The 12,254-nt window shown below is 39.3% G+C and overlaps 1 protein-coding gene across 1 annotated transcript; it reads right to left on the bottom strand.

Moving 5' to 3' along the window:
* Nucleotides 1-6,794: 6,794 nt before the first annotated feature.
* LOC103717215 (inositol-3-phosphate synthase) lies at nucleotides 6,795-11,448 on the bottom strand. Its single transcript, XM_008805520.4, has 10 exons — nucleotides 11,119-11,448; nucleotides 10,921-10,989; nucleotides 10,717-10,852; nucleotides 9,821-10,068; nucleotides 9,084-9,310; nucleotides 8,878-8,993; nucleotides 8,465-8,641; nucleotides 8,190-8,378; nucleotides 8,040-8,102; nucleotides 6,795-7,148 (listed from the first exon to the last, which is right to left on the bottom strand). Exons 1-10 carry the CDS (start codon nucleotides 11,304-11,306, stop codon nucleotides 7,029-7,031), a joined length of 1,533 nt encoding a protein of 510 aa, XP_008803742.2. The 5' UTR covers nucleotides 11,307-11,448; the 3' UTR covers nucleotides 6,795-7,028.
* Between the last annotated feature and the right edge of the window lie 806 nt (nucleotides 11,449-12,254).

The following is a 12,254-nucleotide window of genomic DNA, read 5'->3' as shown; positions in this document are numbered from 1 at the left end:
GCACTCACTTGGGTCGGAGCCCAGCTTTAAGAAGGGCATTGATTGACTGGATCCAGAGTCCAGGCAGTGACGCCAATGAATTACGATTGATTGATTCACGGTATCCGCTGATTTTTTGGACCACTCACATCTATAGAAAAACTAACGATATGGCTGATTGAATGGTATCCTTTGTGGCTTATCACTTCAAGAATTTCATTTGAGACAACCTATTCTTGATTCCATCATCTTTGTATTCTCTTACTCTTTTTGATCTTATGAGCTGCATCCACACCTTGTATGTGAGTCGCCCCTGTACCAAAAAAGAAAAAAAGAGGGAAGAAAAAAGGACATCGATAGCCAGGCATTGGAATGGTCCAAAATACTACAGCCCGGACTGGACCGAGGACCAGGCTCACGAGAGAGTTGCATGTGAAAATTTTGGGAATAGTTTGACCATATGAATAATAAGACAACATTTTGGACTTGAGCCAGGACTTTGTTAAAATTGATGATGTTCGAGGAAGGTGATAACTTGGACATTGTAGACTTAATTACCATTTAACAATACCAAAGAAGACCGCGCTCTTTCTCGATTCATTTGTACATGACACTCGTTTTTATTCTTATTTATCTTGCTGATCTTTAACTCTCTCTTTTTTTTAAAAAACAACTAAAATTGATATATTCACCTGTGGTGGTGGCTATAATTTGATCTCTTTGTTTAATTTTTTTTTATTTTCTTTATACGAATGTACGCATTTGGTGATGTAATCATCGGAGGACAAACTGTGGGGTTGGCCGTGGAATCAAAGATTGGACGTGTGGAAAAAGAGATTGACCCCTTCGACCGGAGCAAGGTTGTTGGCTTACGTTTTCCTCGTGACATGCTGAGCTCAATCTTCCGTCCCCTTCATCCCCATCGCTCGCATGGTTTCATGCTGCACCTCGGAGAAAAGGTGAGTACAGAGAGAAACCAATTCGATAATGATGAAAACAAAACGAAACCAATTCGGTAAGGAGGCCATGGGGGAATTATTAGATGGCTCGATATAAATAAATGCAGGCAAAATGTTCAATGGACTATATTTGGCATGCACAAATACATGTTTGTGAGAAAAAAATTTAGGGCTCATTCGATTCGCAAGAAGATAAAAAAGAAAAGTATGGTCAAGAAAAAAATAGAAAAATTGCTCATATTTGGAGTTTTAAAAGGAGTGCTTTCTCATGAAAATAAAATTTCTATATTTTATAAGAAAAAAAAATTCTATAGGAGATATGAAAAAGTCCAATTCCAATTTTTTTTTTCCAAAAGTCCTCTTAAGGTCTTACTTTTATTAAGGGCATAATAGATATTTTATATAATTTTTTTCGAAAAATAGATGTCTAACCAAACATAACCCACTCTGACATATGTCACTCCTTTATGATCAACCAAATATACAAAAATCACTTCTTCAGATATCATATAGCAAGGCATTAGTTTTCTAGAAAAAATATTTCAGTAAAAACAAAAAATTTCCATGAACCAAATAATATACATTGGCTTACATTTACTTTTAAAAAATAATAGGACTAATACAAAGAAAAAAAAGGATAGTTCATAAGAAAGTTTCTATTGAATCCTCATATTTCTCCAAATATGCTAGAGACATTTATAATCCACCGCTTGATTTTAGCAGGGCTCAAAAGATACTTTAATTATGAAAGCTCAAACCCAACTAAATAAAATGTCTGCCTGCAAAACAATTTACCATTTAATGAAAGAAATATTCTGAATTTATTATTATTATTTTAGCATATATTTTCTGCAGTTGTGTTTGTTCTGGCTTATAAAAGTTAAAAGACTTGGATTGTATTCCACAATGCTACATTTGTTCATCCATTTCAGGCTGTATCTTATACGTTATTTTTATGGATGCATTTCTTGCTATATAATAATTTTTTTAAAAAATTTACTTTTGTTTGATAATTGCTCAATTCATAGGGGGGCTGAAAGGCTAAAACAAAAACCTGATTTTCGGCTAAAAACTCAATCCTATTACCTAGACCAATATATTCTATGCAAGTCGTAGATTTGTTATTTGGTCTATATCATTAGTAGCATCTATTTAGCTTATATGGGTTTATATCTTTATTTACTATCAAATTTGGCTATCCAGTTATTATAAAATCAACTAAAAGCACACTGAAATTAAATTTATCGTATATAAAATGTTATTTGTTTCACATTTTGGATTCATCCATTCATATATAAAATGATTAAATATTACTTTTAATTCCATGTACTTGCATGTGGATGATGCTAGTATTCTTAAAAATTCAAGTATTCCACAAAAAAAAAAAGAGTGATCAATAAATCATGACATAGCATAACAAAGAGCTAGTCCCTTTAAAAAGGATCCAAAGCCAACACAAAAACAAATTACGAGCAAAAGAAAGACCCAAACGTCATGTGAACCCTATAGAGACCTAATACTGCTTTGATCAATGCCACTCTCAGCTCTCTCATATACTACTGCGACCACTAACCAAACAAATTGGACCTAATAGCCACATCATCGACGAAATCTAAAACATCCTCCATGAGAAGAACATGGCAAATGCCAGCATCCCAACAAGGAATCTGTGAGAAGTCCTGAGCTCAGCTGTGCTTGAGGGTGATGGTGCTTGGGCTGGAACAACAGGTGGCTGAGCCGGAGAGACCGGTGGGGCCGCTGGTGGTGGAGAGACTGGGGCTGGTGAAGGAGCGACCGGCGCCGGAGACGGCACCGATGGTGATTTTGGTGGTGGCGATGACGGAGCTGCATTGCATTCAGAGAATTAGCATGCATGGATAATCTTCATGGAGTAGTACTTAGGGAGGGAAGAATCAGATTGATGTGTGGATTAGTGATTTACTACCGAAGACTAAGCCACACACAAACTGTAATCTAAATTCAAGAACAAGCTTAAATATATGTTACAGTTTAAATTAATGTTTAGTGAACCTTCCCCCCCAAAAAAAAGCACTAGTATTTAGTGTCAATAGGCAACGGTGAAATGAGCATTTCGGCCATCAAAACCATTAGTAGTATTTCCTGTCTAAAAACCCTGGTAAATCAGGACCGCAATCATTTTAGTTATCTGTAGCCAAAAAAAAAAAGAAAAAAGAAAAAAAACAGAGTGATCAAATAAAAGGGAGATAGAAGAAGGAGAGAAACTTGCCCGGAGATTCACCAGGAGGACTCGTAGCTGCAATTTCCAAGAAGAACAAAATGTAAGTTTCATCAAAACAAGATTAATAGTAGGTCTACTGTAAAAGAAAAAAGAAAAAAAAGAAAAACCTATAGTAATTTTTTTAGAATAGAGATATAGCAATTAAGAATGCAATTTAAATATGACATATTTGAATGCCAGAGATCTTAACCAAAGATAATTCAACCAAGTATAACAGTAACAAAATGGGTGCATTAGATCATTTCTTAAGCTTAAAAATTTCCACAAAAAATAAAAATAATTCAATCGACTTAAAAAGAAATACTTGAAAAACTAACACTCGGGACAATTTTACAGGATTAGAAGAAAAGGCGATGCATAACCAAGTCAAGATGAAAGGGTTGTGGTCAAAAAAAAAAAAAAAAACAACTGCATTACCATTACAACTACTCATTGGAGGCACGTTTAGCTTGCAAATCTTGGGGAGCCCAAGAGCCCGAGTCATGTTAACGGCTATATTTAGTTGGGAGGCCTCCTCGAGTGCTTCACAAATACATAGCGGGCTCTTGGCAACCACCTGCGCGATGCCGGTGCAGCAGCCCTTGCCGGGGCTCGGCACGCTGCTCCCATCGGTCACATACGGCAAGCAATCCGCCATATCCGGGATAACATCGTCACAAGCTGGGGGTGGCGAAGGAGAGGAGTCGGCGGCGACGGCGGCGGGGACTAAGAAAGCCCAAATGGCCATGGCACCAATGGCCAGCACCAGTCGAGCCATGGGTGGTGGTGTTGGAACGAGGAACAGAGCTTTAGTGTGCGAGAGAGAAGGGTGAGGAGAGGAATGGGATATGGATATATAAATAAAGAGAGATGAAAGAAGTGAGGGAGATAGGGATAGGAGTTGAGAATTATAAGGCTTGGATAATATTCAGTCCTTGGATCTCTCGCTTTCAGCTAATGAAACAGTTGAGGATTATAGGGTTTGTTTGGATTTGGAGATCTTTGGATGGTTACGTGGTGCAGTGGATTCGGAAAGGGAGATGGCAAATTTTCCCCCTCTGCTATATATGCGGATCTTTCTTATTAACATTAAAATTTTAAATGAATAAACCAATTATTTTCATTTTCTTATCAACTAAATAGAATAAATTCTAGTGATCTTCTCAAATGCTTATCAACTAAATAGACTGGAAGGTATTTTAGATTATTGATTCAAAAAAGTTAACGTAAAAATTTGAGGAGGACTAGTCTTTGAAGTGTTTTGAGATTTTCCTGTGTCAGTGGTGCAGATCCTTAATACTCTTTTTTAACTGTAGGAAAATCTTACAACTCGGTATGTGGAAAATATATCTTGTAACTTTGTGCTCGTGCATTAGCCCGAGCTCTGTTGCTTCATTACTGCAAACATATTGTCACGCCTCAAAACCCAGCACCAAAGTCCGATACACAACCGGCCGCATGTGCCCTAAAGATCATGTAAAGCCTATGATGAACAAAAATCCAATAATTTCCAAACTAATTAATTAATTCAAATAGTTAAATCCAATCTATCCAAATAATCAGATTAGTTCAATTACAAGAGCTTTCAATGTTCATCGGTATCAAAATAAACTAACTGATAACTCTGACACTCGCACTCTACGCCCATTCCATCCAGGTCTATGCATCCTGCAACTCTAAAAAGAGAAAAAAAGAAGGAGAGTGAGCTTTACAGCCCAATAAGAATCCCTACACATCCATACCAACACAATAATAAAATAGATTTGAAAACTACAGGAAAACATTGCACACATTATAAAATCACAAACCGGCTATCAACAATGCTTGAATAATCAATATAAATATGAACATCAAATATCAATAGAAACCCAGCCACTCAAGAGTGATATATCATACAATAGCTCATAAATCTTCATTAGTATTTTCGATGCTTTTCATTTCATTCCTTATTAATTTGATCCGGATCAATTATCTTATTGACTTTGGGCCAAATCTCAGTCACATTCTCCAGCCTGTAGTGGGGCTGCCAAAGTATCATATTTCCAGCCTGTGGCGGGGCCTACCAATTTTAGTTCCACATTTACCAACCTGTGATGGGGCTGCCAAGTATCATATTTCTAGTCTGTGGTGAGGCTTGCCAATTTTAGTTCCACATTCATAGCCTATGATGGGGCCTGCCAAAGTACTACATTTCCAGCCTGTGACGAGGCTTGACATAATAACGAGATAAACCCAAAATTCTTGTTTTTTTAATCCAGTTCACATCCAATCTAGAGGAAGAAACTAGAGAGAGAAAAACCATAGAGAGAGAAATAGAGAAACCAACAGAGAAACCCAGGAAAGAGAAATCAAGAGAGAAGGAGAGAGAAAGAGAGGAGAGAGCCAGAAGGCTCTCCCTCTCTCTCCCTTCCTTCCTTCTTCCTGAAGGGACTGCTCGGCGGCAGCTGCTGCCTATGGCCGGTGCCCCCTATGGTCGTTGGCCCTTGCGACGTCGGCATTGTGTAAAACCCGGCGATGGCCGACCGAAATGGAAGGAGAGGTGCACCAAAATAGGAGAGTCTAACTTCACCTTAATCTGGCGGCTTGCCGGCCGGATTCAAAGGAGATGGTGGCCCAAGGATCGGAGAGGAGGAGGAGAGGGAACTCACCTTGCCTCCAGCAAGATCCTCCTAGCCGGATCAACGACGAATGCTCCGAGCCCTCCCGCAGAACACCTTGCCATCAACTCTTTAATGGTAAAGCGCTCTCTCTCTCCCGAATGGTGCCAAGGAAGAGGGGAAGGGCTCCTTTTATAAGCGAGGAGGGGCTCGCATTTGGTACGGCTATGATCTTGTCCAAGACAAAAATCTTGACAACAAGAAGATGCTCAAGAGTTGCAGTTTTCAACAACATCAAACAAAGCTACCAGAAACCCACATCAGACATGAACCATTTCTTTTTCCCTTCTCAACCATAATGTTTCTCAAGGCCTTGTGAAACAAATTTATTTAAAATTAGCCATTTCAACCTTCTACTGGTTACAATTACCTTCACAGAAATTCCAAGAGTGTGATTTGGGGGTATCTTCCTGTTTTCTTCTTCCCTTTAATTGACTGTTCTTGATGCAGCCATTAATATTGTCCAGCAGCAAAACCACAAAATAGCCGAGAGAACAAATCCACATGTTTCATCAGCTCCATCAATACAATGCCCACCAATAGTGGTAGGAAATTAAAATCTTAAAACTTCATGTTGGCCTCCTGTGTCAAGCCGTCACCATTTTGTTGGCCGGCAATAATGTCATACCAATAAGTTCATGTTCATCTGGAAAACTTGGTAACACCTTTATTTCTTTAGGGTAAGATCCAAGAGACACCCTAATATAAAACAGAAGCATCATAAAATTCATAACCAGAGATACCAGTAAGGATGAAATGCCCTTTAAGCCTCTGTTTTTCTTTGAAAAAAATAAAACAGGAAATTATTTACCTACAGTATTATTTACCCATTCTACATAAAGAAGCCATGACACCTAATTATTGTACTTAAGCAAAGCCGAGCTTGTTCGAAAAATAAAAACATGAAATGATAAGGGATGCATGGAACCAAAATAAGAATCACAGGTCAGAAAAGATGAGTTTTTCTGAAGACAAAAGGCCATTTATAATAAGGGCTACTAAATCTGAAGCTGAAAAATACATGGGATTTGCCTGCACTGATCGAGCTTCATCAGCTAAAGAAAAGCCAATAGCCACACAAGTAAAAAAGAAAAAAGGCCCAGTTTGAACAAAGCAAAGCCATACATACAACAGAAAAGGGCCATGATCCCCCCCCCCCCCCCCTTCTCCACCCTCTCTTCTTTCAATGGTGGTTCATTTGTACTCTAAAATCATGTTGTTCTCAGGAGCCAGGCCAATGCAAGCCCTCAGGATGTTCTCCAGCATGGCCCTCTGCTTTGCGAGAGCATTCACCACAGGCGTGCCTGGAGGAACCTATTTGCATCACCAAATAATTTCAAGTTACTTTCTCAAAAAATAAATTCAAGTTACAAACTACTTTTTTTTTTATTTTCTGGTACAGAAAAGAAAAAAAACAACATAGTACTTTGGAATTTCTGTCTTCATCCAAGCAAACATGATGGTAAACAACATAGTACCATTGATCTTGGGTTACTCTGGACCAGTATCTTAAGTGCCTAATGCGAGTTGCAACATAGTACTATGCAACATAATTTGTCTTAAATGACTAGGTTTTCTCCAAAAAAAAAAATGTAAAGTGACTTAGGGCCATCATCCTAGATGCTGTGCACACTCTTTTACACTGTACACTAACATATGTTGAGATACTTTGGAATACCATGATGCAAAGGTTCACTAAATGCTTCCCAATAATATAATTAGAAGGAAAAAATTCAGAAATTTTAATTGTAGATTTACGGCGACAACATGACATCTATATGCAACCATATGCAAGTCAAATATCACACACTAATATTTATTCCTCAAGTCCTGTAGTTCTAAAGATGTTCTTAGGACTCAATAGATTTACTTTATTACATTTCATCTAATAGCAGTAGCAACGATTTCATGCTAAGATATTACATAATGGATTAAAGTATTAGTTCTTGCTGAATGCAACATTATCGCATCTCAAAATCAAACTAGTTCTATGCTATTAAAGAGTATTATCAGCATGTTTTTTTTATATGTTTTAATAGTATTGAAATGTAATATATGAAGAACGCATAACAACATCAAACTAGCAGAATGAAAAAGCTTCGAAAGTTAAAACTAAATAATATAAATGAAGTACTTATCTAATGTCAGTTGCTAATATGAATATAAACCCAATAAAGGCAACAAAAATTAATTATTTTCACTTACGAGAGGAGCTTTGGTGAGATAACTCAAGGTGCTGGCCACCGGATGGAAGGAGTGGAACTTTTCCTGCACAACCAAACAAGAACGACATTACTAAATCAGCCCAACTCAAGCTTACAGAGCAACATTCCTCGCGGAGTCATTCATACACACCTCTCCCTCAGCTTTGAGCTGAATCCTGGTGCTGAGCTCAGCCAGCAAAACCAAATCCAGGATGATGGGCGCCGCCAAAAGAGAGTCCTCGCATGTGTTGTGAAGAACAATTGTGTTCCTCCCACCCATAAATATCTCTGATGTGTACTCATCCATAGCCCTCTTGCTGTCCCCAACATAGGGCACATACTATAACAACACAAGCAGTTGATTAGTTACAGCTTGAAAGCCTGCTGCCACAGTATCAACATAACATTGGATGCGTACTTAATTACCTTGATGACAATAATATGGTCAGGATGCTCCCCAGGCTCATAGAGTATGCCGTTGCTAGAGACCATGTCATCAACTACATTGCTCTTTGAGATCTCTTTCGACCGGAAAGTTTGTGGGGCAGAGAGATTCATGCCATCATTGTTCCCAAGATGGTTGTAGCTGACTATAGAAGTTGGCTAGAAGAAAAGAAAGAAAATTTTCGTCACTTTTTCGCATTTTATGCTTATGTTTTCTCATGCAAGAAAAGCTGCTAATCCAGAAAGATTATAAGCAATTGTATAAATTAATAAAACAGTCAGGCATCCTAACATATTGCATTTTGTACATGCATAAAAAAAGATATAAGAAGTCCATAGAGTTTCCAACGTCTAAGTACTCTATAGATTGGAAAGCTTTATAAAAACTTAGATACCTTGATCCCAGCTCCCACAAGAAAATCCACCAAGACAGACTTCATCTTTGTCTGCCCACTCTTGAAGTCATCTCCACCAATGAGACTGTTCCTCTCAATAGCCAGATCAATTAGCCCTGCACATAAGAATTCTCCAATATAATTAACACCTTGCGACTTCCCTCGTAGGTCCAAAACTACCAACAACTTGAACAGAAGCATCATACCCGGCACAAAGGTGTTCTGCGGGCTTCCATTGATGAATGGAACATTCTCTAGGACACAAGCAAGTGCATATAAGGTCGATGGAGATATCTCAGCCTCGTTCTTGTCCAACGAAGCCAAGAGGTTCTCCATAGTGTCATTGAGCCCAACAATCACATTGCTGTACCTTTCAGTATTTGCTGTCCATAGCACCACCACCTTATCCACCTTGCTCTTCTCTTTAAACTCCCTGTTCAAGCTCCAATTTAGAGCTCGCTCATGAGATAACCAAAAGTTGTATACATTTGATTCCCAAAACATTAAACAAATGTGTCTTTTATTATGTTGGTATCAGACACTCAAAAAGAACATATTCTAATCATCATCATCATCCAAGCCTTACCCTTTTTTCCTCCAATTAAAGAAGAGTTTGTAATAGAGTCCAAGTTGCGAAAGCTCCACAGAAGTATTAAGCAGAGCTTCCCAACCAGCTAGCTATCAAGCTAACATCAACTATAAGTTTAGAAGGCTAGTAATTGATAGTCGATTGATACATATTGGGGAGTAATATTTTTTGATACTAAGGGAGGCAACAACCACTTTATTAAAAGAATTGGTAATTACTAGGAGGATGAGTTACAAAAAGTAGAGAGTCTGTCACGTCAGGACTGCAGGTGTCGGTTATAATTAAACAAACCTATGAGAAAGCAAGGAAGATACTGCAGAGTAATATTAGAAGAAGTTAATAGTTGATTGATACCTTATGTCCTTGATGATTTGTTGGACCTGCTCCTTTTTGGTCACCTTGATCACGTTATTAGCACGTGACCCCTGATTCGCTGCGATGAAATCAGGGTCAAAGATTCCGGGGAGAGGGACCATGGATTCCATGTAGGGCCTGAGCTGCTTCTGGAGGTCTATGTCCAAAACCTTGGCCCTGGCCATGGCATCAGCCAGGTTCATGCTGCTTATGTCCCACCCTCCAAAGATGATATCATCTGGGTTAACCTGAAGGGAGTAAGAAAAGACGCTCCCATAAATTAAGGTACTTCCATGATAACAGCCTTCTCCAATAAGATTCATTCCAGTTACATACAGTCATTTAGTCTTTCATTGAGCAAAATATGAGTTTAACAAACCTCTCTCATACCTTCCATCTATCCCATCTCCATCTACCCTTTTTCCACTCTCTTTATTGTTAACCATGAGTTATGCTATCTCCATCTCCTCACTTCTCATGCTATTCTTTGCATGCAGAAGGCATTTGCTTACATAAATCCAATTTGCTTACATGATAAATTGATGTTAACTCGCTGAAAATTGATTGGACAAGTAAAAAAGATCTACGTTCCTTGTCATAGTTTAAGCTCATGCAACCCGGGAACAACCCGCCAAAAAAAAAAAAGCTAACCTTTAAAAAGTGTCGATGGAGGGAGTGAAACAAAAAGAAAAAAGCTGACAACTTTTGGTGATATCGAGTGCTGAGTTCATCTAGAAGGCACAAATAAGCCAGAGAACAAATTAAAAGCAGCTCCAATAATAATATATAATACTAATTACATTTATATATTTGTTTATAGTCATGCGATTTGTGTTCTTTTCATTAAAGCAAAAACTCTTTAAAAATATAAACAGATGCATTTAAAAAAAAAATACCATTGGAAGCAAGCTCTTAAAAGGAGCATGGATCTCCTCCCCATTGAAAGATCCAACCCTGACCGTTGAAGCCTGGGTCAGGGACCCATAATAGTTAGCCTGCTGCACTTTATCCTTGGTGGCCCATGAAATCCCCCTAATCACCATCATTAGAAGCATTAACCACCTCTTAATATGCATTAAAAAAAAAAGTAAATCACTCACTCTCTGTTTGCAATGACTCCAGCCGTGAGTGTGGACCCGTTGTTCCCTCCCCAGCCCACCAGCATCACCCTACCCATAAAAAAATAATAACATCATAAATCATTAAAATAAAGAAAAAAATTCTTAATTTGAGACAGCAACTGTAATTAAAAAATCATGAAAATTAATAAAAAAACAGTGAAAAGATTGCGGTGTTACCCGAGCTTGGGAACACGGATATCGGTCTTGAAGTCGTATCGGACGGTCTTGGGCTTAACGATCCACTGGTAGGACCCATCACGGTTCTCGTGGACGAGCTCAGTGGTCTCGTAGCGGTACACCGATTCGATCTCGTGCTCCCCATACTTCACGTTGGGGCTCTCCACCTTAAACTTCTCTATAAACATCTTCTCCCTTAATCCTCCTTAATCCTCCTTAATCACACAACTAATCAAGACTAAATCAGAGATTAGAGAGAGAGAGAGGAAGAACGGGAATATGAAAACTATAGCCTTCTCTCTCTCCCGCTCCCGGCGAGCTTCTTCGATTAGGAGCCCCAAGCCCCCCTTATTTATAGTGAGGTGGACGGACGCGTGTCGCGTTTCCACTGGTCTATGCTTCTCGCGGAGTGCAACGCGTGGATGCCCTTCCGCGGTGATTCTATGTCCGGATCTCCGCATAGAAAAAGATATGCCACCGTTCCCGATGCTTTCCTTCGGGAAACGTGGAGCCGTTCTTGTTGGGTGCCAGGGCGGTGGATTCGAGCGGTCGCATGGGGATTTCTATGCGGTAAAGTAAGGCCGGAATTCGTCGTGATGCATGGAGTGGGGCCCGCGGAAACTTTTTTGGTAGGCGTGGCCCGCGGAAACGGAGGCCCGCGGAAACGGAGCCACGTGTCCTAGGGAAGCGGGAGGGCCCCGCATCGGAAGGTGCTCGATGGTCCTGACGGCGTTGGGGAGCCGTTAGGTGGGTAAACGGTTTTCGCCTAGCGGCTGGTGCCGGTGAGAGGGAAGCCGTCAGCCGTGAGAGCGATGAGGTGTTAGTGAATGAACGATCCCTCTACTCGCGACTCGAAGATTCCCTGCACATGTGAACCCACGTGCCAAGGAGGGAGAGTAATTGAAAAGAAACACTTTCTAAGAAGGACTTGATCCCATTTAATCCACTCTTTATTTCTTTTTTACAAATAATGTAAGAAAAAGGGTAGGATTATTCTACTTAATTCTATAAGACTCCTATTATTTGCTTTTAAGAGTATCGTGGATTATTAACAAGAATGATACTCGCATCATGTGCAGGGAGATAATGAAAACCGACATATAATTTGATGTAATAGAAGGATAATAAGAACATAA

The sequence above is a fragment of the Phoenix dactylifera genome, chromosome 8 (genome assembly GCF_009389715.1).
Source record: "Phoenix dactylifera cultivar Barhee BC4 chromosome 8, palm_55x_up_171113_PBpolish2nd_filt_p, whole genome shotgun sequence".
Classification (NCBI taxonomy): domain Eukaryota; kingdom Viridiplantae; phylum Streptophyta; class Magnoliopsida; order Arecales; family Arecaceae; genus Phoenix; species Phoenix dactylifera.
Note: the sequence above shows the minus strand (reverse complement) of the source record. Positions and strands in the feature narration are given on the sequence as shown.

Coding starts and splice junctions, on each gene's coding strand:
- LOC103717215 (XM_008805520.4), bottom strand. CDS start 11,306: ATGTTTATAGAGAAGTTTAAGGTGGAGAGCCCCAACGTGAAGTATGGG. Junction 10,853..10,920: donor GGAGTCATTGCAAACAGAGA/GTGAGTGATTTA, acceptor GATGGTGATTAG/GGGGATTTCATGGGCCACCA. Junction 10,069..10,716: donor TTAAGAGCTTGCTTCCAATG/GTATTTTTTTTT, acceptor TACTCCCTTCAG/GTTAACCCAGATGATATCAT.